Source organism: Rissa tridactyla, chromosome 3, assembly GCF_028500815.1.
Source record: "Rissa tridactyla isolate bRisTri1 chromosome 3, bRisTri1.patW.cur.20221130, whole genome shotgun sequence".
In the NCBI taxonomy this organism is placed as follows: Eukaryota; Metazoa; Chordata; class Aves; order Charadriiformes; family Laridae; genus Rissa; species Rissa tridactyla.
The window spans coordinates 59501483-59526614 of NC_071468.1; the positions used below are offsets into that span (position 1 = coordinate 59501483).

General features: G+C 41.5%; 1 protein-coding gene across 6 annotated transcripts in view; it reads left to right on the top strand.

Moving 5' to 3' along the window:
- ARID1B (AT-rich interaction domain 1B) overlaps positions 1-25132 on the top strand; it is a 339818-nt gene that overhangs the window by 165614 nt on the left and 149072 nt on the right. For 3 of the 6 annotated variants that reach the window (XM_054196537.1, XM_054196539.1, XM_054196541.1), the window contains exon 5: positions 20015-20056. The exons of the other annotated variants lie outside the window; for them this stretch is intronic. In XM_054196537.1, coding sequence (XP_054052512.1) covers positions 20015-20056 — 42 coding nt within the window. The remainder of the gene's footprint in view (positions 1-20014; positions 20057-25132) is intronic. 6 annotated transcript variants of the gene reach the window in all.

Genomic DNA, 25132 nt, shown 5'->3' on the forward strand with positions numbered 1-25132 from the left:
GTTCAAATTGGGAAGAAAAGGGGAAATATCTAGGAGCAGTGGCAATTCATCTCAATGTTAGTCTCCTAAAGTCCCCAAGGTTGTATCTGCCTAAGCTATTTACTGCTTGTCTGCTGATCATTCATTACTGAAGGGTTGTGAAATACTTAAACTGAATTGTAAACAACCCATTTCTGTATTGTTCCCGTGTTTCTTCCTTACCTATACCTCTATCGAATGTAGGTTTTCAATGTTCTGTATGGTGAAACAAGAATCTTGGTATCTTGGCTTTTTTTTCTTCAAGAATTGTTGTCCAGTCTGTTAGTTATTAGTTCCTTCACTAGAAGCAGCATCATGCCTTTCAGTTTTCTTCTGATACGGGTTGCATTTGGAGGACTGCATTAACTGGCTTAGTCTCCTGTTTCAATCTTGCTTTATTAAGTTGATGATATTGGGAATGACACTCTGCTAATGACAATTTCATTTAGTGGTAAAAGGAAGGGAATGGAAGGCAGCACTCATCTAATCATGCAGGCATTCGTCTGGGTTGGCTCCTTTCACATGTTCTATATTTTCATACGTTTTAAGAGGATTGGACTGGTATGTCAAATATTTATGCATATATACCTTATTTTCCCTTTCAAGTGTTAGTTCCACAGCATGGAAAGAGAGGTGAATAATTCCTATGAGGCAGTACAGGCTGTCTTAGAACTTTTTAAAAGCAGTTTTCAGAGCTTTGTGATTGTGTGTGTTAAATGTTGCTATTGGATTTTGGAAGATTTGGAAGTAGAGATTTAGTTACCAGCAAGGGAATTTTCTTGCTTTTCTAGAGTTTTGGAAAGCTTATTTTCAAGGAATTGGGGTCACTTTCTGTTTAACAGGCACTGAAAGGGATGGAGTTTGTTTTTCATGCTTTGTGTCTTGTAATGGTCTTGTTGGCAGTTCTAGAAAATCGTACATAGAAAGCATTAGTGTTTTCATGTGAAAAGGTCGTATGCCAAAATAGTCTACGTACTAGATGTTTGTCTTTTTCAAGTATAAAGACACCATTTGGTTTCTGTATGAGAGCTACACTTGCATGATTTTTCCATTGTTACTGCCCACGTAGTACAAGACTGAAAAAAAGTATCATCTTCTGCCTTATTCTTATAAGGCAGACTTGTAAGTCCCATCTGCTGCTTCCAAGTCATTCCATCTGAACTTATACTTGTCTGTATTAAAGTACTGATAAAGTGCAGGTGTTTGTTTCCAAGAGATGGTGGCCGTTCATCTGCGCTTTTAGCTACATCAGAGAACTTACTAGATTTTTCTTCCTCCATGCCTTTCAGTTCCTGAAACTTCTTTTTTTTCCACCTTTTTTTTCTTTCCCCTGTCCCTTAACACTGACCATTAGTTGAGATAGTCCTAGAGAGCCTGCAGGGGAATATCGGCATTCCGACAGGGCCTCCCAAAGCTGCTCTGGGGAAAGCAAGTACAGTGGGTGAGATTCTGCACTGCGCCTTTAAGGGCTTGTCATCAAAGAGCAGCATTCTTAGCAAGTTAACTATGAGGTAATATGATGAGGATGAGATAATTTTGGTTTTTCAAATAATTTAGCAGGTCAAGGTAACCCTTAGGTTCCTCTAAGGATTTCAGCTTTGTTAAATCATTTGAGAACTACACGGTTGTGGTTAGAGATTTTACCTTACATTGGCCGTGTCCTAAACACAGTGCGCAGCTCGCCCTTCTTCGCTGCCTTCCCTGACTGCAGTAGGGCTGGGATAGGAAATCTAGAAGAAACCCTTAAATTGTCTCCTGCGATCTATATGCCGAGGAGGCCTGCTAACAACGACGTCTAGTACTTTTAAGTCACTGCAGTTGATTATTTTTTTCCCCCTGCATATAAAGGACCTAGATCAAGCGAAAGATACTACCTAACCATTACAGCAGGGCACTGGGTTCACCTTTTTTTTTGTGCACACGGCAGAAGGAGCAATTGTTGCTGCTGCCGTGGATGGGGGGGGGTGAGGCGGAGGCAGAAGCCCACCATCCTCTGGGAAGCCTGACTGCCTGCTCCCAGGCCTTTGGCTTGAGAATTTGCTTCAGGGTTTGCATGGCAGGATGGAGGGGAAGAGGGAGATGAGGATGGAACAGGGACTGGATTTTTGTTTCTTGGATAATTTAAAAAAACAAAAAAAAAAAAAACAAAAAACAAAAAACAAAACAACAACAACATGAAAACCGTTCAGCCTCCACATTCCAGTGCTTGTAGGGGGGCATTTTTTAGCTCTTGTAAAACGGAGGGGGAGGGATGTGAGAGTAATGACCTAAGTACCTACTACAGGTTCGCAAACTAGAAGATTTATAAAAAGAATGCAGAGTTGTTTCCTGCAAGTTTCGTGTTTTGCAAAGCTTTTTTCCTTGTTTTGAGCCCAAAGACAGGATTTTTGAGTGCTTCCGCTTGGTAAAACTGACTCCAGTTCTGGCAGAAGGCAAGAAACATGATTATTTTTGGCATTTCTCAATAATCTTTTTTCCGCTATTTCTAATACTACTCTTTAGAGCCACCCCTGCGCCTTGCTCAGTCTTACAGAGAAGTTCATTTCAAATTGTGGGAAAAACAGCCCTTGTAGTTAGAAATAACAGTTAAATTACATTCGGTGAGGTATATATGCACATGCAGTCCTTGCAGTCTTTACCCAGTTTGCCTTTTCTCCCATCTAAAGCAGAGGTGATTTTTTTTCCCCTTTAATTCCTTTGTGGGAGAATGTGCATTAAGTGTGATTAATATTGCCAAATGTTTTGGGTCAGTCCTGACAATTTGTAATTGTGGGGTTTTTTTCTGTGGGGGTGTGAATTCTTTATTTTTTTTTTTTTTTTGCACAGCAATAACTGGAACTAATCTAAGTATCAGATTCAAGTAGAGCTTTGAATATTTTTAATGCAATCGTCATGTAGCTTCTGTAGCACTAGATACTGTCGCCCAATACATATATATTCTCCTTCTAGTCTTTCCATATTTTAATGTTAAGTAATTATGCCAGTATTAGGTTGTAATCACTTTAAGATTATTTTTTTCCATTTCAGAGATACAACCAAAATTTTCAAACCTAGGTCAAATTTAGATACGTAATGGCCTAATTTTCAGAGATGTGAAATTAATTGAAAATGTGAGTGCTTATCATTTCTGAAAATTAGGCCAATTATTTCAGTGACTAAATATGAACATAGGTACCTAATAGTAGGCAATCAAGTTTGAAAAATTTGTAACATTAGCTTTTATATCTCGGAATCAATTCCTTGCTTGTCTACGGTGATCTCAAGTGCTAAACATCAGTGAAATTAATTTGTTACGGTGTGTGCACAGGAAAATGTTTGGACAGTTTAAAAATAAACAGCTACGAGGGATTAGAAGTTTTATCTGACACTTTTAGTATCAGAACAAAGAGCACAAATGTTTCTTTTATCTTCCACCTTTGCCTATTACAGTCAATTAGTATTTTATTTACCGAACTCAACAAAACTCTTTGCGTGTCCATTTTATCTGGTGTCCTCTTTCTTCTTCCCGTCCTTGTCAGAATAGCGGTGGTTCGCACCCTCTGTCCTCCCCCCCCCGCCCCATCTTTTAATTTCTAGTTATTAGGGGATTTCATTGGGGGCGGGTAGAAGCGGAGAGCCGAAGGCCTGTGCTCGTTTTCTAGCTCGGCATATTTGATCTTGCCCGGCGCGTCCTTGTTGGCTCCGCGTTTGCTCCACGGCCTTTAATTAAATTTCCGTGTCTTTTCACGACGCAGGTAGCCGAGGCCTTACAAAATTTAACGTGGGGGCGAACCTGCGCGTGGAAGAGCCCCTTCAGGCGAGCCGCGGTGCGTGTGTGTGGGTAGACGAAGCGGCCCTGCCTGAGGGGGGGGCCGGCGGTTTGCTGCCGCGCGGCCGCCTCCCCGCGCGGGCCCCTCGTTGGCGGCCCCCTCCTTCCCTGCCCGCCCCGCTCCGGCCCCGCCGCCCGGCTCCTCTCCTCCCCCGCCGCCTCTCGCCGCCCTGGCCCGCGTGTCAGCGCCCGAGTTAATCGGTTGGTCGGCAGGGGGATTTAGCTATTTTTTTCTTGCTTGTGGAAGGGCACTCGGGAAACGCGAGGGAGAGAACAACCTCGCGCCCTCCCCCCCCCGCCCCGCCATGCGCTTATCCCTCGCAAAGTGCTGTCGCGCTGGGGATCTGCCGTCGGTTTAAGCAACGGGGGTGGTTCGCGTTAACCGTTCGGCTCCAGAGGGGTGGGCCCCCGCGACGGGGACAGCTTGGAAATCCGCCCTGCAGGACGGAAAAGTGCGAGGACTTGGGTTAAGCGGGGCTTTTTTTCTTTTAAGTTGGCAGGATTAAAAAGGATTTCTGGCAAACGACGTGAGGCGCCCCTTGACAGTCCCGAGCCGCGCGACTACAAAGGTTGATTTAAAAAATAAATAAAGTAAGCCCAACGCAACCACCGACAGGGCGAGGGATTGCGACACGGCGAGCCGCCGCGGGAGCGCCAGTCCCTACCCGCTCCCGGCAGGCCCCGCGCGGCCCGCCCCTCCCCCGCCGGCTCCGGAGGCACCGCTGCGGCGCGGCCGGGCCTCGCCTCTCCTCCCCCCGCCGCTCCCGCTCCCCCTCCCCCGCACGTAGGCGCTTGGAAAGGGGGGGAAGGAGGAAAAAAAAAAAAAAAAAAGCCCTTCCAGCCTGACTAGAAAATCAGCCTTGTTTCCTCAGAAACCGCAGCTGCTGCGAGCAGAAAACACGTCAGGCTGGCCCCGCCGACACGCACAGATGTGCCTTTGTAAATCCACATGAACGCCGAGGAGGGATTGCGTGCGGAGGGCAAACGCCCTCCCCGCCGAGGACGGGGCCGAGGCAAATGGCAGGCGGCTTCTCCTTGCCCGAAGGCCGCCCTCCCCGCCCCCCCCCCCGGCTTTCAGTGGCCCTTGTTTAATTCCTCAGAGCGGCTTAAAGAGCCGCGAAACCTGGAGGCGGCCTAAATACGGAAACTTGGAAACTGGCAGAGAGGAGGCCGCTCTTCGCAGGCCCGCCTCGCCCCTGCCTGCGGGGCTCAGCGCCGCCGGGGGGCTGCTGGGCCTTCGGGGCTTCTTGGGTTTTTTTACCTTTTTTTTTTATTTTGGGTAGTGTGTTAAAGGGATAGACATCAAAGACACTGATCTTTTTTCTGAGAGGACTTATGGGAGAGCGGTTGAAAGGCGGAAGGGGGGAGTTTCTGCTGACCTCGGAGAAAGCTTAAAATAAAACGTTGCATTAGAATTTACTGTAAGGCAAAGGCGCATTGTTTATCGTGCCCTCGCCGGCGGTAACTCCACCCTCAACTGCTTCTCCTCGTCTGCCATCTCCCGCTTTCCTCCCGTCCCCTTTCCCCACGCTCTCGAGCTCTTTTTTTTTTTTTTTTTTTTAATATAACTTTCAGGCTGGATGAGTTGCAACTCGTTCTGCGTAATTAAAATGAGTGGATGATGGCTGGAAAGGGGATGGAAAATAAGGCCGGGTGGGGGGTGGGAGGAGGAAGCCGCGCGGGCTGGAGCGCTGCTGCTGCTGAGGCAGACAAAAACAGGTCTGCTCGCGCGGCGGTGGGGGAGGGGCGCGCGGGCCGCCATTGGCGCGCGGCGGGGCGCGGGCGCAGCTGCGGGAGCGGGGCGCGGGGTGGCCGTTAACCGCCCCGGCAGGCCGTTAACGGCGCCGGCAGGCCGCAGCCATTTGCTTCGCCGCCCGGTGCGGGCTCTGCGGCCCCGGCTGGCGGGAAGGCTCGCTCGGGGCCTTTTGGGGGCTGGTTTGGTTGTTTTTTTCTTTCTTTTTTTTTTTCTTGTTCTTTTTAGCCATGCAGAAACGAGGCTCGCAAAGCGCCCCCCCCCCCCCCCCCCCCCCCCCCCCCCGTGTTGTTTACATCCTTCTCTTAACAATGGCTTTACAGAATTGTCTTAGATTATTTTGGTACTTCCTGCAAATCTGCCTGTGATGGCTTACTCGAAAAATATTTCTTCCCTTTAACAAAATCCGGCATATCCTGGACAGTGCGAGTTATATACGGAAAGACCTAACCTAGTTCAGTGCTTATTTTTATTCAACAGTTTAGTTACGAGCTGGCCCAATTGACTTTAATCCACTTTTCTAGGGTATGGTTCTAGGGGCAGAGCTGCAGTTGGCCCCTGTAGCTGCAGCAGCCGGTAATTTGTGATCTGCAACTTGTGTTGCTTTTCACTCAGGACATAATTCTGTTTATATTCATAAAAGGCAGCAGGGTTCGTGAGCACGTGACTGTTGGGGTTGTCTCCAACGCACAGGAGCGGCTTACCGTAGGGAACCGGGCAAGTGAAGAAGAGGGCATACCTGTGTAGGCATACACACCTACCTTAGTTGCCCTGGCAGGGAGGTTATTAATTAATGTGACAACGTTTGAAAGGATGAAAGTTGCACGTTTAAATCTTCAAATGCACCTAATTTCACTCGAAGCTAGGGACAATGATTCTTAAGCTTGTTTATTTTTATGGGCAGTAAAAATAAAGGATTTTATCACTTTGACAGAATGATTTGGTAGACGTTCAAGCAGTTCTTGATTTCAGGAAGCCGTTGATTGCTGGTACAGAAACAAGTATTCAAGTTGGGCTGTTCTGAATATACTTTTGTGTGTGTGTTTTTTTTTTCTTTTAGAAAAGAAACTAAAACTTAAAAACAACCAACGGGACTCTCCTTTTCTTGCCTCCCCATGTGCTGTACTTTCCCCCCTCCCCCTCCTTTAATGAGTAGGAGGGACAGAAGTTGTGACAGGGCAGGTACTGATTAGTTGCTGTCAGTCTGCACAGATTAGCACCTATTTTTAGGTTTTTGAACCTCTTGAGTAATACTAGTTAAATTGGCACAGGTTAATAAGTTGGGGTCCACAGAGCCTCTTAACTGTTCACTGTGAAATTTGAATTAAAGAGACAGTCTTACTTTGCCAAAATGATGAAAGAGGTTTATATACCAAACATTTGCTGTGTGTCCATGTTTGTGTGTGTGCATGTACACATATAGAATGTAGATAGGTCTGGAAAACAAAAACTGAAATTAATTACTTTGGACATGTTAACACAAACATATATAAAGTTAGAGGATCTCTGCAAAATAAATCTGCAGTGAAATAAGTTCTGAAAGGAAATACTCTTCACTTTTAATATAAATGTGGCATCTAAAAATAAAACTGAAATCTTTGTTTTTTAATGCGTTTTCTCCCTGTCCTCCCCCCGTTATATCATTATACTGTTACACTGACACCCACTGGTAAAAGTTGATCTGAGATCGTGATTGTAAATTGAGCCTCTTGATGAAGGGACAGCTATTACTCAGGAATAAAAAATAAAATAAGGACCGAAGACTAGCTAGCTTCTTCCCCTTTCTCCCCCTGAAAAAAAAAGCCTTGCAATGTTCTTCATTTTTATTTTATTTTTTCAGGAGTTGGCGTGTGAGTGCTCCAAACATAAGGGAGGCCACAGTGTTTTTCTCTAAAAACGTAGTAATAGAAACAACTGCATTAGAAGCAGTTTATTTCTAGACGTTTATATGTTTGCAGACAGACAACAGGCTGACACAGGAGATTGGAAGAATGTAATTAGTATGTTAGTAACTGCTGTGTTTAATGCTGTTTCCCAGGTAAAACAACTTGAAGAAAACCAGAAGTAATGGTTGTGCTAGAAATATATTTGTGTGGGCACTGACCTGATAGTATCAAAGCAGAGTTGAATGCCAGCACTGTGCAAGTCTTATTTAGTCTGTTTACCATCTAATTCAAAGTTGTCAGTGGTCTTGAAAGCCACTTGTGTTGGAGAAACAAGGCTCATTTTATTGAAATCTACCACGGCACCAAAATCTGGTTTGTGAGAGTGTCGTTCCATAGCCCTGCCTAGCACAAGAACAATACCGCGCAATTACACTGTTTCAGGCTCTGAAATAGGCTTTCTTCCAAAACGCCCTCCCCTTATATTATTAGATGTGTTCCTATTAATGAAATGATTGATTGAAAATCTTCCTGTGTTTATGTTGTTTGGGCAGCAGTAGCTTGGATTTCCCCTGTCTAGACTAAAATTGTATCCAGTGGAGATGCATGGGACAGCTGTTTGTAAACTCTTAGTGAGACATAACAAATGAGCTGCAGCAAAACCTGTCCATGACTGGCTTCCTTACAAATGCAGTGATACATTCTTTGTTTGAAGGGAGTGGGGGAACCTTAGCAGAAATAAATACAGAAACAAAATGGACTCCACAAGACATAAAAGTGTTGAAAAGACCTACCAAGGCTGTGCAGTTTATAAATTAAAACACTAGCCTTTCACCTTGGAGATTGTAGTTCAAGTCTTTCTTTACATTCTGAGTAAAATGAGCTTAAAATGAGTACAAAAAGCAGTCTCCAGGGTTGCCAGCTTACTGTTATAATTGGTGCAGATACCGTAATTGGAAAACAGGGTGAGTACTGGGGCTTAGTTCTTCAGGAAAAGTTGCAAGAAAAATCTTTATTCAGGTACTTTATTTAGGCTAACCCATGTAATATATATGTATGTAGAAAAGCAATCTTTACAAAAACAGTTATTGAAGTTGAGGATTTATACAAGGTTCTCATGCCTGAACATGCACTGCTGCACGAATATTACCTTATATGCACACCATCGTACAGAAATGCTAAGTTTAGAAAACTGCACAAGGCTGTTAGCAATTGATTTGTTTTGTTGTTTTACTTTGAATAATAATAAAAGCATGAATAGGGGGCTTGCTTTGAAATTGAGACAGGCTGAAAAAAATACTAGCTTGTATCCTGTAATTATCCAGAAGCACCCTTGTAGACCCGGAATAAAACTCACAGAACAGGCATAAAGCACAATGAAGAATTAGAGTTTGTGAGGAGGTGGTGTGTCAGTCCTCTGCCACATCCTTTCTCTTCTGTCTTTCCCCAAGTATCTTTCTTGCTCTGTCTGCATAAAGAAAATTCAGCATACAAATAAGAAGAAAAGGCGGGGGGGGGGGGGGAGGGAACATTTATAGTTCATATTGCAGTATTCAAATAAAATACTAAAAATGCTATAAACAGTTTTATGGTCATTGTTTATGGACTCTAGAATTTTTAATATTATAACGTGTAATTGAGTTCTGAAGCCAAGATTCTGCAATTAATCAGGCTTTTATAAGTGAGCCACTATTTGCTAGAAGTAACTTTGTGAAGAATTTGGGCTTAACTTTGTTTGTTTGTTTATGGGTATAGCAAAAAAGTTAAATGCTGACACGGTTTGCAAAATCATACATTGTGAGTGAGCTTGGGTGAGCAAAAGTGCCAATTTGTGTAAGTAGTTCAAGCACTTGAGAAACCTAATTGTTTGATTCCTGTATGCAAATTTGGGCTTTCTGCATGTAAGTCGTGGAACGCGTTTTTTTGTAGGTGTTTTCAGGGGTTGTGCTCATTTTTCTCTACTACAACAGGAGAGAACTCAAGTAAAATGGAAAAAAAAGACCACAAACAATTTGTTGGTTTATCAAGGCTTTTATTATTATGCACCATACTTCAGACTGAAGCGAGTCCTAGGAATGTTTGTATTTTTGCCAGCCCCATTGAAATCTTCAGCATAAAGCAGACTAGATTTGAGAGGCCATTTTTTCCTTCAGTTCTAAGGAAGTGTGTTGCTGTTATGAGCTGGAAGAGTGTGGAAGAGTTATGGCACTGACTAGAACACTTGTTCTTTCACGGTAAACTCTGATCCTGGTACCAGAAGGGTCAAAAACTGGCCAGTTGTGACATTTGAATAATGTTTAAAGCAGTTAATTCAGTCAGAGTATTTATCAGTCTTTGTACCTTGTGGGGAGGCCATGGGGATACACCCTAAAATAATTTAAGAGAAAAGCTCAGGTCATTGGCAAAAATAATTTAGTTCAGCTGAGTCTTGTTCCACAGATTTACCTTTCCAAGCTATGATATGAAATACAGAATATTACCCAGGGGATTCCTTCTGCGTGACTGTTTGGCAGGTGTGTTGATATTTTGTTGTGCAAACCATCCGTTTCAAACCTGTGCTCTGGATCAGATGATGCCCAAGTGAATTGCCCAGTTGTCAGTAGTAGCCACCGTCTATATATGGCATGATACAGATACAGGAGAAGAGGACATCAGGAAGAACTTTGTATCTAGTTGGGAAAGTAGGGGCCAGGTTCTGAGAGTTTGTTACATCCCTGCTGGCAATTGCCTGGGCTGTTTTCCCACATAATTTACAGTTGCATGGACCACCGTGGTTCTGTTGTTGATCATATCACACTCCTATGGCAACTACATTAATTTAGCTGAATATGCAATATCAGATGCATGCATTTAGAATGTTTTAATTATCTTCAGAGAAATACGTTTCAGACTTTTTTTGTATAAAGGTGGAGGCTTTCCTTGCTTTTAATTGTTGCTCATCTCCTTTCTGATCTGTTCTGATTTTTTTTTTCTGTTGAAAATTAAAAGGTTCTTTTTTGTGTTAACTGGTTTTCTCAAAATCATGGTTTAGAAAGTCCCGATTCACCAATCTTATGAGGGAAGGTAGAGGCGGGGGGCATAGGTATAATAAAGAATCAGTTTCTTCTGACTCAGAACTAGGTTGTGAGCAAATAGAACCGTAGACAATCTAGAAAAAAGTTAATAAGAACATAAGCTGTATGTAGGGTAGGTCCTCTGGTGAAAAATTTTGCCTTGCTGTGACTTTTTTGCTTATTCGTGTTTCATTCTCAGGAAGTACCACTTTTTCAGATAAAGCAAAAGAAAAATGAAACAGTCCTTATAGGACAGGAGTTGAAAGTAATGTGGAGATTGTGCTAAATTACAACAAGATGCTCAAAAAGGTGTTCTTTTCCTGTTATTTTTGAGATTCAGGTAGGTTGTGTAAGTTACCCATTCCATTAAAAGTAGGAATAAAGAATGCAATTTACGGTTGGAATTGCTTGTGAGACACAGTAAAGGTTTTGAAGTTAAAACCATGTTTCTGAAACAGAGTGCTCCCTACATTGTGTGCCTCATCGCCTAAAAAAAAATCTTTTTAACCCACATACCCAAAATAATGTTGTCTTTAAGGTGCAGGAAGCTTTTTCTCCTGAGCACGATAGGAATATGTTGAATCTTTTGAAAACAGTTTCTGTTTTTCAAACACCTTTTCTTTTTCAGCATAGATAATTAACGCCTTCTTCACAGTGCTTGGTGCCCTTGATACATCTGTTACCTTTGACAGATCCTTTCTGTTTGCCACCTCTTCCTAACATGCTTCCAATATTTTCAGCACAAAATAGCTTAGTATCTTTGATGTTGGTTGTATACAGGCTCAATTAAATGAGAAAGCTGCTGACAGAACAGTGTATAGTTGAAACTTGAAGCTTTGTTTCTGTAAAGATTTTGTCCTTGGTCACTTATCTTCAATTTTTGCTGCAAATTGTTTGACTTATTTTAGGCAAGATTATTAAGACGTGCAGTTTTAGCTAGGGCTGTGTGTGTTTTTACTTTTACAGGTGGTATGTATAGGAATTTATACATAGAGAGGTAGGAAAAGGGAGCACAGGAGTACTCTGCAATTTCGTCCTTAAACAGCAAAACCCCTCCCCACTAGTGAGGGTGGCTTTAAAACATGCCTTTCTAGAACTTTCTGGAATATTTGAAGGCATTAATGGCACTGCAGCTGTTCAGTACCACCCCCTAGTAGCTGGTGGATGGCATCTTGTATTTTCGCTCAGCAACCCAACTTTGTCTGCAAAGGGCTGGTAGGGGGTGTTCAGGTGGCCCCTTGGGCTGCTGAGCTGTGGCAGTGGGAACCTCCAGCCCTGCGAGTGGAGGGCAGTGACATTTTAACCCTTTTTGGTGTTTTCCATAGCAGGGTCCCTCTACAGACTGACAGTGTGATTGCTTACAAAGGCAGCTGCTGTAGGGAGCCTTTACAGTGAACTAAAGTAGACAAGGCTTTATGATTCCCAGTTTTGGAAGTGCAAAATGAAAATGAGATCATGGTGTTGGAACAAGAGAGCAAGAAATACAAATGGATTAGAAAAGATGCAAACACAATACCTAAATAAAAGGCTTACTGGTGGCAGTAATTGTTACTGCTTATGTCACATGGTATAATGACAGTTTTTCAGGATTTCCCATATATTAGAATGCATGAGGATGAAAGGTTGGAATTTTGTTTTTGTAATATCTACCATTCTTTTCTTAAGGGAAATTAAATAGTGACTGCTCTGAGATTTCGGTCTAAGTACAACGATCATTTTGATCTCTACATTGTCAAACAAATAAATATCAAAAGCTAATTTTCAGTGCAGTTACTCTGTTTCATGCCGCATTGTGGTGTGAAAGAACTAATTGTATGTTACGCATCTTTGCATATATATATGAAAAATAGTACAACAGAAAAATACAGAAGAATTTGAACAATGAATATATGTTTACAGAGGGAAAACATGTGTATGTGCATATATATATATATCTTATCTGTTTCATCTCCTCATGGTGAGAGCAGGTGAACACGTTACTCCTATGAATTTGCTGCTGATCAGCTGTTTATATGGTGCCTATGGAGGAATAAGTTATTGCAGAATTGTAAGGGATGGGAGCGTGCTCACAGATAGGTCTCATAGGTTCCCCTGCAGTGAGCGTGCACTGAGCACAGATGCACACAATCTCAAATGTCAATTTATCTGGGAGTTGTAAGGGTTGTTTTGTGGTGCAGACCTAAATATGTTTTGTCCCTTTCTGTCTTTTCGAGGTTACAGGAATTGCCCCAGTGCCCCATAGCGCGCAACTTTTTTTCTCCCGAGTTGCTTCTAATATATGTAATTCTGTTGTAAGTATTATATCTTACAAGGCTGATGGTTGTTGCTTTTAGTTAGCTAATATCTAGAGTCTAATTTTTTTGCTTCTTAGGGATTGGCCTTGTTCCCAGGATTTTGCAAAATATTTGCAATGGGAGACTAAACCAGCAGGTTAGTCAATAGCACATCCAAGAATGTGTGTTGGGCACAACCTTGAAGATGTGAATGAATTTGTTGTTGTTGTTGTAAATCAGCTTCCCCCAAAACACTGTCATTTAAGAAAAAGTTTAAAAATATGAGCAGGACAGATCTGTTACACTAAACAGCTTTTAAGAACATGAGGCATCATTGTGTTTTATCTCAAACACTGGCTGACCAAGTACACAGCTGCTTTAGTGAGCTGTGTCCTTGAGCCACTGTGTTGTCTGTACATGCTAATAAGGAGAATGAGGAGAATTAATAAGCAATTTGAGCTGCAGCATAGTTTCTTGTAACATCTTTTCAAACCTTTTTAACACAAAGTAGCACACAGTTATTCTATCATTCAAAAAGAGATCCTTTTGTTACTTAATTTGTAGTTGCGGCTTCAAAAATTAGAAGACTCATCTTTATTATTGCTAGACCTGCTGAGCTAAGAGGTAAATGACCGATACCACAAAGAACAAGCAAAATAAATTAAAGGGAAAGTCTAAGAAAAAGCAGATGCCATATTTAATGAATAATTGCCCTGAACTAGGTCACATTGTATCCAGTTTTTACGCAGGTCAAACTGTGAGGAGATGGCATTTACTTAACCGAAAGGCCTTGAGTAAGCAGTCGCAATGGACTTTGTATAGAAAGTGAGGAAATCTCATCTGATCTCTCCTTAATTCATGAGATTTATACTGTGCAACTGTCATGCCTTTATTTCAGGCATAGATTCAGGGTCATAACAAAGGTTTGTCTTTGGTGTGTTTGTTCAAGGATTGCCAGGGAACATGCCCAGTCCTTGCTCACTACAGACCTGAAACCTAGCCTGAAGTACATGCATGATTGCCATTAAAAATAAGCAAAACTGGTGGCAGGTAGCAGAGAAAAAAGGAAGGAAGGGTTGTTGCAGTTAACAAAGTTTATTACTACAGTTCTGCCTGTATTAAAAGCTGTTTACGCCCTCAGCAAGTCCTTGAGGAATTGCCAGAAACTAGTGTGAGTTGTGTAGGTTTGTCCCTGCTCCAGTGAGAAGGACAACGATCTTCTGCAATTGCTGAATCCTAAATTACTTTAAAAGACTGGCAAAGGGAGGAGATACTACAGCTAGTTAGGCTGGATTTTGTAAAGATATGAATGACTATACCCATATTCATCTTTGAAATAAACTTTTCTAAGGACTTTGAAAAACAAAAACTGGATTAACTTCTTGTCACCTTTGTTTAAAAAAGTCGAGTTCAGAACTGGTGGTGTGTGGGCGGTTAGGCTGATGGGAAGACCTTAAAAGCTGAGAATCTGCGCTGGAGAAGGATGACGAGGGTACATCTGCACCAAGTGCACTACAGCATCCTCTGTGTGTCAGGCTATCCAGGCTATTTCCCATAGACAGCTCAGCAAGATCGGTGTGTGGAAATAGTAGTTGGAGTTACATTTGCATTGCTCTGCACTTGGACTAATGAGTCCCATTTAGAAGTTGTTGGGACTACAGAGCCTCCCCCCACCTGCCATGAAGTCCTGTGTAAGTCAGAGGGGAAATGCGGGTGCAAGAACAAACACTGATTATAAACTGGGTAGTGTGATGCGGTTTGTTGTATAACGATTGAGAAAGAAGTGCACCCCAACGGCGAGAAGGTGATTTGACAGTAATTCAGGAGAGAGCACCCCTATTTCCTCATTCTTTTCAGATTTCGTTATCATGAGGAAGAGAGTCCTTTCTGATCCGATTGATCTTTACCGAACAGGGAGAACAAAAGTATTGCAAAATACAAGTATTAACATACACATTTATTTTGTTTTGAGCGTATTTTAAAAGTGCCAGAGGCATGCCTTTTTAGTAAGCAGGCAGTTGGCAAAAACCCTCTAGGTATCAGAGAAGCCCTGTGCTGTAATTTTCCTAGAATAATAATGTCAAATAAATGACAATAGAAAGCCTATAAAATTTGCAGCCAGCTGGGCAGATTCTCATGTGTGACCCAAGGAAACTGTAAGTGCCTGTGCAGAATATTTTGTCTTGATCAGAGCTGCTCCAGTCTACTGCATTCCTTGCCAGAGTAGCTGTAACCCCCTCACCTGCCAGCTGCAAATAGCGGCTCCATTAGATGAACTCCGAGGAGCTCCGACCCAAGTCTGAGAGCAGCGTTAAGTGTGTGTTGTACTGGGAGTTTTTGCCTGGGTAGTTAAGTGTAAATCGATGATCCTTTACAGCATTAGTGTTAACAGGATATTATATGGGAATCAGCATGCATCAGAAATGATTATTAGTGCTTGTTTTCAGATTCCCCCCAAAAAGATGGAGATGGATTCTGTGACCCTTGTCTTCTGCGAGTTAGTTATTTTGTCCTTGCCTACTTGCTACCTCATATTCTGTTGTTTGGATAACAGTCTGGGTATTAAGTGTGGCTGTAATTTCTCCTGTTAACGGTATCCCACTTCACGTGGCTCTTGCTCAGTTCCAGCTAATCCTATCTCAAACAAAGTCTTGATGAGACAAGAAGGAGCTGGACTGCACCGAGGACCGAATCAATGCTGAGTATGGCTTTGGAGAAGAACAAATTATAATAATACCTTGTGTCATCTGATCACTAGGTTGTACAACTCTGTTCCAAAAACGTATTGTTCAGTATTGCTCCTCAAGGTTTTAATCTGTTTCTACTCCTTTTCTCTTTGACAAGGAGGTAAAAATGACTCTCTGCATGATGTACTGTAAGTCTCTTGGTTGCGATGCAATATTGTTTGTCAAATTAGAGCTGTATGAGTCCTTTATTGAAAAGCAAACCAAAATTACCAAGTATGTCTCACTGCTTCTGACAAAAGGAGACTCAGGGCTACTCCCCAGCTTGTTCCAGGGTACTCCACATGTTACTCATCAGGGATCCTCCAGATGTGAGAACTTTTATGAATTCTTCCATCTTGTAAAATAAAAAACTATAAAGTGTTACTCTATTAAATTATAGAATGCTACCTAAGCAGTAGTGATCTTGGCCACAGCTACCCATTTTAGAGATCATGTAGGTTGTGTCGGGAGATGGGAAGTTCGTCTTGTCACATGTTGGGGAGGACCTGCAAGGTTTCTTGGCGCCATCCTTGGGGGCTGTGCTCAGATCCATTCCTGGTCCCTGGAGTGCCTGGGCCGGGGGTGGCGGCACGGAGCAGGCTCTAGGAGGGGGAATTGCCCAGGCACGACAGGCGTGCTCCAGCTGTAGGATACTCCTGCTTAAACCACTGATTGTGTCTCAGGTAGTTAATGTGCAGTGTATGTGTAATACACCCACTCTGTAGAATACTACCTCATCGTTTACCCCTTACCACTTACAATAGCCTCCTCACCTAGAATTGAAGGATACTGCAGTGTGGTTTGAGTTTGTTTATTAGAAGTGAAAAGGCTGTTTGTTTCTTCAGACAAGCTGGAAAAACCACCAATGAACAGTGATTAGAAGTTGCTTTTACATAGAAATAAAATACAAGGCAAATGGGCCCATTCAACTATAACACTGTACTGTGAGGAGTGGAAGGCGGACTGAAGCAAAGATTCAGAGCAGCGCCTGGGGGAAAGCTACTGATACACATATGTATACATGAAATCAGCAGTGCTTCATTTAAGAACCAAGCCTGCTTTTTTTAATGATGCAGTGAATTTTTCACTGTAAAAAAAAAAAAAGCTGTAAAAAATTTTTCACTGTAAAAAAACCAACAAAACACCAAAAAAACCTCCGCCTGCCCAAGATATTTACATATGGACAGTCAGAACAGACAACTAAAATAGGAAATGTGTAACTGCCAAAAATAAGTATATAATGAGAAGTTCTTAGTTAATACCTGACTATCTTGATGCAGTAATGAATCTCTTGTTCATTTTTTTGTTTATTGGGATGGAAGTGATATATTTTGAAGATGATTAAGGGAAAGATGGTGCTTGCTTGCTTCTTAAGGAAATTTTCTCTTCTACTTGGGTCATGTGGGTGCTGATTGAAGTACATCCTCATTCCCACTAGAGGGGGGTCCTCTCAGCGTAGGTTGTAATGCTTTTTTTTTTTTTTTTTTTAAACTCAGCATGAGGAATACCTCACGTTGTGTCCCACATCTTGTTTCAGTACTTGGTATTGTGCATCTTATGGTGTCAGCAGGTACCTGTCTCTTACTGATCTTAACTGCCTTTTGCACAAAGAGGCCAAAAACAACTAGCACACTGGTGAACACAGTAGTAACAAAAAATACAGAGGATGTTTTATTCCATTATCTGCAAGGTGAGGACAAGTATTTATCACAGAAGTGGTGTGATCACTCTTGGAAGAACAGAAGTGGTGCTATCAGACCGGTTCAATAATGTTTTTTAATTAGAATTATCTACACCAATAGCTGTACTCCAAACCATTTTATTGTCTCTGTGAGCCTTGTGTTTCTAAGCATAAAAGAAAATATTTCTATATGTAGAAGAGACTAAGAGTATGTTACATCAGCTTAAACTTCTGCTTTACTCTTTGATATCACAGTTTGTTCCTCTTCTCAGTTTCTTGGTGAAAAGGAGGAGGATTAAATTTTGTAAATGTGCTGGTTGTTGTGCCATGTTAATTCATGTGTTTTGAAACGATGGCAATCACGAGCATTCTCTTGGCCCTGAGCGAGCGGGACCTTGATTGGCACAGCCCGTTTGTTGACAGCACCACTGTACTGTACAGCGAAGGTCCCCGCAAGGCGAGGTGGCCTCTCTGCAGATGAGGCAGAGTGCAGAGCCCAAAGGCCACTCTGCCCTATCGGTGCTGGGTTGGCGCAGGGGTTCATTGCCCTGCGTGGTGTGCTCCTGCGGTGGGGAGCGCTGCGGGAGCACTGAGGCAGAGGACAGGCAGCTCTGGGCTGGCTCGCTGGGGCCACTAACCCAGCAAGGACCACTGGAGAAGGAGAGGAGGAGGAGGAGGGAGGCAGGAGGCAGGGTGGACTGGGGCTGGCAGGGAGTCAGCAGCCCTGCTGGATTCAAGGAGGGAGTCGGAGAGGGACCCAGTGACACAGAGAAGGCTCCGGTTTTCCTGATGAATCTCCACAATAGAAATGTAGCAGAGTAATAAGCATTAATGGGTCTGGAGGTAGCATCTAGGGTATGTGACTGGCACAACACTGGATGGAGAAAACTGAGTGAGTTTTGAGCAAGATTGTTAAAGTTCTGGGGTCTGTCTGGTTATGGTAGCTGGATGTTGTACCAAAACAATAAGCCCAGTGAAAATGCGTATTCACAGTTTAGATGGCTACCACGTTAACCCTGACCGGACTGCTTCTGATATTGGAATGACTTTTTTCAGAAGCCACTTGAGTAGGGCACTGTATTGTGACAAGCAGTCATACTGTTATTTCCAATCCAGTGGCTGATTATTCTCTTTTTGGCCCTGGGCAAGTCGCTTAACCCTCTGTCTGTTTCTTCATCTGTAAAATATATTATGGATATTTATCAGTCTCACCAGGACTGATTGTTTAATATTTATAAAGTGCCTAAAGGATTAGAAGCTTAATATAAGTAGCTAATACATATCATTTTAGATTGATTTTATTTACTTGGATTTTTTTTCCTACCTCCTATTGAATGAGATGCCATTTTGTAGCCTCTTACTAGCCCATTCCTAGTCAGCTGGACAGGTCACAATTGGGTAACTTCAGGTTCATTTTCTTCTTTTATTCCTAGTTCCTTTAAATGCTTTATCTCCTTCCCCCATTTTTTTCCCTCCCTTTTTTAATTTAGAGATTAAGAGATACCATATGTTGCTAGATCATGACATAAATATATTTAAGTGCTGCCATCATTGTTAGTTTATCAGCCTTTCCATTATAAACCCTCTTGTTCAGGGGTTTATAACTCTGGCATTATAATGTGCTTCAGGCTGAAACTTAACATTCATTTTTTCCCTCTTGATTTGCTTTAAATCCTTCACTCTTCTTAAGTTAAACTGGAGATTAGATACATTAGTTATAGTTATACTAGTTGTATAAATTATAATGCAGCAGTAGGCATTTTAAATAGGATGTAAATCAGAGAAATAGAGAATTTCCTAGTTGTTAAACTGTGAGCCTGTGAGTAGAAATCTGTGATTCTTTTCCTCAGTTTGTCTCTGGCTTGGCACATGACTACTAAGAAATTATTTAACCTCCTTCTGTCTCACTCTTCTGTGTCTGTATATTGGGATGATGACATATCCTACTTCACTGGTGTATTGGGAAGCTTAATTAATTAGAATTCATAAAAGCACTGAGATTCTCAGGTGAAAGGTGCTGAAGTGTGAAGTATTTTTAAGGAGTCTAATGAAAAATCAGTGTGCCTGCTTTTCTGCGTGTGTTGCCTTTTGTCCCAGATTAGCACGTATCAACTCCTAGAGCTGTGCGGTACATGGCAACCAGCAAGGACTTTGATTTGGAGCACCACTGGATGACCTAGCAGCTTGCTTTCCTCAAGCTTTCAAACATTCACTGTCTTGCGGCCGGCTAGTCTCGGCCTTTGCTTGGGGAGTTTGTTCCCTGAATTCTGTGGTTTTCAAAGAATTCTCTGGGCTCAAGGCAGGACAGGAGCCTGCAAGCCAGACCTCTGCTGCAGAGTTTCCCGTTAGTGGTGTTCTGCTTGGTGCTGGTGCAGGAGGAGTACCCAGCCTGGTTAGAAGATAATGGGAGGGGAAGAGTTCAGATACTTCCAGACTTTTTTTACAGGGAGTTGTCATGGCAGATGATTCTGGGCGTGCTCAGACAGCTTTTTGGTATAGCCAAAACTCCGTATGGAGAACAATGTTCCAGCTGTAGTACAGTAAATTTTGGAACACTGACAGATACTCTTTATGTCATTTAGGTTGAGAAACCTTTTTTTCTGTTGTGAGGGGTGCTTTCTTAGTTTCCTCTCTCAAGGATTTCTGTTGTCAGCTGTTAGTTCATCATGTCCTATCATACGTAGGTTTCCTAGGGTTGACCCACAGTGGTGTCTTCATTTACAGATCTCTTCTTTGCCTGGACTGTGGTGTCATGCTCAGGAGAGAGAGGTTCTTGGTGGTGGCTAAATTTGAAATGACCTTTCTCCTTATAATTTCAGGTTGAAGTCTTGGCCTCCGAGGATGCTACATTTGGACACAAGGTGTGTAGTTTGATGCAGTTTTGTTATATAGGTCCCATCAATTTAAATTGCTGGATGTGATGTCACAGAAGACAGCAATTTTCAGCCTGAGAATTAAGGATCCTGTGACTTATATCCATCAATTCAGAAACTTTCCCTTATGTGTGGTAATCTGGGAATGACACACAGGCTGTCTTAATCCTGTTATTTGGTATAAAACCTGTGAGCAAATTTCACTTGTGGAAGCCCATGTGGAAACATGGAACATTAGCTTTGTAGTAACTTTGAAGATTGGACTTGCCCAAATACTGGATTTGTTCTTGTTACATAGATTTGCAGCTCAAAATTTGTAGTTGTTATCTGCTTTGCAGTCTGCTGAGCAAGCCACTTTGTTTATGGTCCTTTTTCACGGTGCATCTCAAGTACAAAGTAGTACATTGAACAGCTGCATCACCCTGTGTTCAATTGTAGATCAATGTGTGGCACGCAGTATGCTTGTCAGAGAGACCGCTTTAGACCTGCTCTGCTAAATGGTTGGGCTGGATCCTAGTTCTTGCTCAAGTTTCTTTGGCCAGTGAGCATTGTGGTGCCGACCGCGGTTTTAATTGAGCGCTAATAGCAGATGATTTTAAGCAGGGCAGATTGTGTGTAGGCTATATCTAGTTAGCTAGGAAGAGAGTGGATAGGGAGGGGAAGAAGGAGATTGTAGGAACAGTAGGCTAAATCATAACAATGAAGAGTTTCCTGCTGCTGAAGGCCCACATGCTGTGACACTGCTGCAGGTGAGAAAATAGCAATACTATTACTATCAAGGTAAAAAAATATCAAGAAAAGATGAAATAAATTCTCCAGGTTTATATAGAAGACAATAAACAAAATTAACCAAGAGAAAAAAAAAGCTTTAAAAGCACCTACATATTCATGATGCCAGAATTTACATTGTGTCCGTGTTGTACATTTTTTTATGTTGATATGTGATAAAGCGATTTAAATAAATTATTAAAAAACAGCTACTCCAGTATTATTTGAAGTATTTAACATATGGTAGTTTGCAGTATTTGCTAGTTTTTATTTAATACCCAGCATGCATACAGAATATTCATTGAATATTTAATAAACCTGGAGGGTCAGCTCTTGTGAACTCATCTCCATAATCCTTCAGACTAGGTGGGTAAACAGAAATACTACTGAAGATTATTGTAGCCGGTTGCTCTCACAACTAAAACACTGTGCAGAAGGCTTCTTATTTTCTTCGTGGCTAGACTTGCAAGTTGTTTTTCAGTCTTGGAGTCATCTTGATGGACATCCTTTGAAACTCCTTTTTGTTACCAGAAGTTTTAAGAATTTTCTATTACTAAGCTTCAGTTTTACAAAACCAAATCAGTACTGTCACCAGCTCTTAACATCATCCTCCAGAGTCCCAAGCAACTTTTCTGTAAGATTCAGCTTTCAGAACCAACAGTCTTTTATATTGTGTGTGTATATATATATACACACACATGCACTGTATAATAGTATATAATCTCTCTCTCTCTATGTCTCTATATGTATAGACATCTAATAATGGCTAATGTCTAATAATGTCTATATAGAGAGACATTATATAGTGAACTCTGTATGTCTAGGAATGTCACCTGCTTTTTATCAATCAAGAAGAAAAGTAAATGTATCATCACAAATTTGTTAATTCCAGAATTTATTTTAGCTGTCTATTCAGGCATTTGTGAAAGCACTTCGTTTCCTCCTCTCCCTTAAATACTTCCTTTACTGTCTGTCTCAATGACAAATAAATGTTAGTGTCTCTGTTACATTAACAAATGAGTTGGTATGCCCATGGAAAATACATATAAGCACAATGTTTAAAGTGAAAAATTATTTTAATTTTATAAGTGAGAAAATAAGATATACCAAATAACATAGTTGAGGAGGCTGTAAAGTTAAAAGTTCGCGCAATGTAATGGTTTCCTTGATACTTGCATTTAGCCTGAATTTCCCTTGGAGTCTATTGAAGACTGTTGAGAGGGCTATCCTTAAAGCTTTGGGTGTAGCATACGCTTCAGCTTGAAACGTTGTAGGACCACTCTGTATGGCTAAGCAGAAGCATAATTTGCTGCAGAGGATGACTTTTGACTGTATCTGTTCCACCTATCCTTAGACACTTCACCACTTAGTTTTAGGCTTGTTGACAGGCTGCGTTGCCTGTAGATACTAGAATACTGCTCTTTAAAAAGTGTATTTGTGGACTGCTGAGAGAGCTTACAATGTTATCTGTTAGTCTTAAATTCTCCATTATTTTAGTCTCATGGTAAATATGCATACTGGCAGTAAATGGGGCTGTTTCCCAGGAAAATGCTCTGAGTGAGACAGCAGAACATTGTTCAGCTTCACTGTAGTTATCATTGGTGAACTGAAGATCTAGCTGATGTAGTCTGCCTCTTGAATAGTTGAATCTTTGATGATGGTGATAAGTGCATGTAGAAATAAGCTACAGGATGCTTTTGATGCAAGTTATGCATATTGATTTTGACAAATTCTTATTTTAGAGAAGAAAATTAAAACAGAAGTTATTGCTGTCAAAATACCTGGGGAAGAGGCACCTTGAAGTACTGAATCTTATCTTTACTCTGTAAGCACAGAACAGGTGCAAATCGCAGACCATTAGTAATAGTCCTTCAGAATGTTCCCTCCACCTCACTTTTTTAATAAGAAAACAGTCTTCCCAAAACAAAAGTAGAATATGAGGCATTTATTGGAGTAAAAATAACATTTTAATATGGCTTTTTTTTCATTTTGTGCATATGTGAGACCAGTACGCTTTAATGAGCCATGAAAACGTAAGCAGTTTTTCAATCAGTTTCAAAAAAAGTTGTTGTTTGATAAGTATAAAGATGTGCAGGTTTGACAGCGTTGCTGTCCACACCTTTCCTTTGGTTGAATAGTAGGAAGCAAAACCATTCAGCTTTCTTTGCAACCAATTTTACAGAATGGGGAAGCTGTTACAGCTTTTTTGAAGATAGTACACATGGTGTTCAGTTGAATTTACGCATGCATTTTTGTGTGTGCGTTTGTGTGCATGTTTGTTTCTTAAAAGAAAAAATCAAAACATCCAGCTTTTGACTGATCCTTCTGTTTCAATATTTAGAAGGATTGTGATATATGTGTGGTTGTGTATGGAGAGATACAGGGGTAACGACCACCTTAGCAAATCATGAACTGCTGATAGGTCATCGGGACAGACTTAACAGGTGTGCCTGGTTCGTTCAAATTCTGCTGAGTATAAACTTACATATATAGTGAGTTTCTTCAAGACCATAGTTGCCAAGAAACTAGCATAGAGTAAGAGTGAATAGATGGAGTGGTATCTGCCCGAGTCTGCAGTCAGCACACAGGAATGTTTCAAAGCTGGAAACTCCTTCAGTCCCATTAATCTTATTAAAGCCTAATGATGACATGTAAAATACTAATAGAACCAATTTATTTTGTGTTTATTTTAGCTGGAATAGGAAGATATATTTTAGCAGATGGGACCAGTGTTCCCAGATGGTAGAGAAAACTAGGAGGGATACAAAGACGTGAAAAAGAAAGAAAAAAAGAATACGGTGCACAGAGCAGAAAGAAAAGGTAAAAGGTTTAACCATTTTGAACGAGGCTGATTTAAACATCAAGGCAATGAACAAATAAAAATAACAGTGTCTGAGTTTTTTAAATCCTCCTAGGGGATTTAGATGCTCAATTTCCATTAAAACATCTTAATCCCTGAGGTGGAATTAAAAATCTTAGTCTGAAAGGTTGGTTATTCTATAAAGATTTAACCCACATTTTATTGTAGGAGCCGCATATTGGCATCAGTTGGAATTACGGTGTCGAATGCGGTAGCACGTACTCCAGACAGGCTACAAATGGTGTCTGGCCCTATCTAGAGACCGAGATGGTTGACTTTTTAAATATTTGTGCTTGGTTTACTCTCCTTTCCCTCCGGCTTTTACTGTCAGCATCTACCTGACCCAAATAACGTAGGGTAGAGGAGGCTACAATTCAGTTAAGCAGGGTGAGATCACCTCGTTCGTCCACGTGTCTCAACCTGTCTGTGGACGTGTAAAGTGCCATAAGCTCTTGTTTGCGGAGCCGGCCGCAGAGCCCGCCTACTGCAGCTAATGCCGAGGTGCAGTGATTCCAGCTTAGAGCAGCATTAATATAAATAAGTTTGTTAATGGCAGTCCAGCAGCTACATGTCAGAAGGCTCACAACTTTGTGCAACAGGAAAAGAGAAACTTATGTTCCCACAGTAGGGGAGCTCCACCAAGAACAGGACTCTCTTATTTCGTAGTGAGCTTTAATCCTTCCATTGTGTGTCGTTTTAAGCTGTGTTGTGATGTAATTGGCTTAATCATTACTATTATGTTGCTTTGCACAAGTTAAGATTGTAATTTGACATATGGAAATAAATGGCAACTGGATTAGTGATTTGCAGGTGTCATTTAAAAACAGGGAGCAGGGAAGAAAGCCTTCCATATTTTGCAAGCGGCATGTTTGCTAATGTACAGAGGCAGAATTAACTACGCAACTGCGTCTCACGCTGTCTTGAAGTAGGAGCAAGCTTCACCTGTTTGTTTCTGGGACTGTGCTGCTGGGGTTGAGGAAAGAGAATCTCATTCCCGATGGATATGTTCACTGTAGGAATGATTTTACATTTCCTTTGCAGAAGACAAATACAGGAGAAAAGCTTCCTCTTTGATCGAGAAATCAGCATAATGGAGACACGGCTCTATTAAAGAAATGCAGCAAGGGTGGCATTTCTGATGTGGCTGTCTCTGCGTGGTGAAGCTTTCAGCGTTGTTCGTGGAACAAGCCGTATTTTTGTTTTGTGACACAGCATAAAGTGATGACCTCGTCTCCATAATTTAGTAACTCTGGGAGTTGTTGAGAGAGTCTATTCCTAAGTCTTTTTAAGTATTTGCTGCTGGTATGCATTTTTTAGTGCTGTTTCTCTGATGCAGGGTACATGGTTTTAAGAACCAAATGTGCATAGGATTAAAATATCTTTTTTCCTTTTTTTTTGTTTAATTCTGTGATTCCTCCTGAATATGCTACTATTGA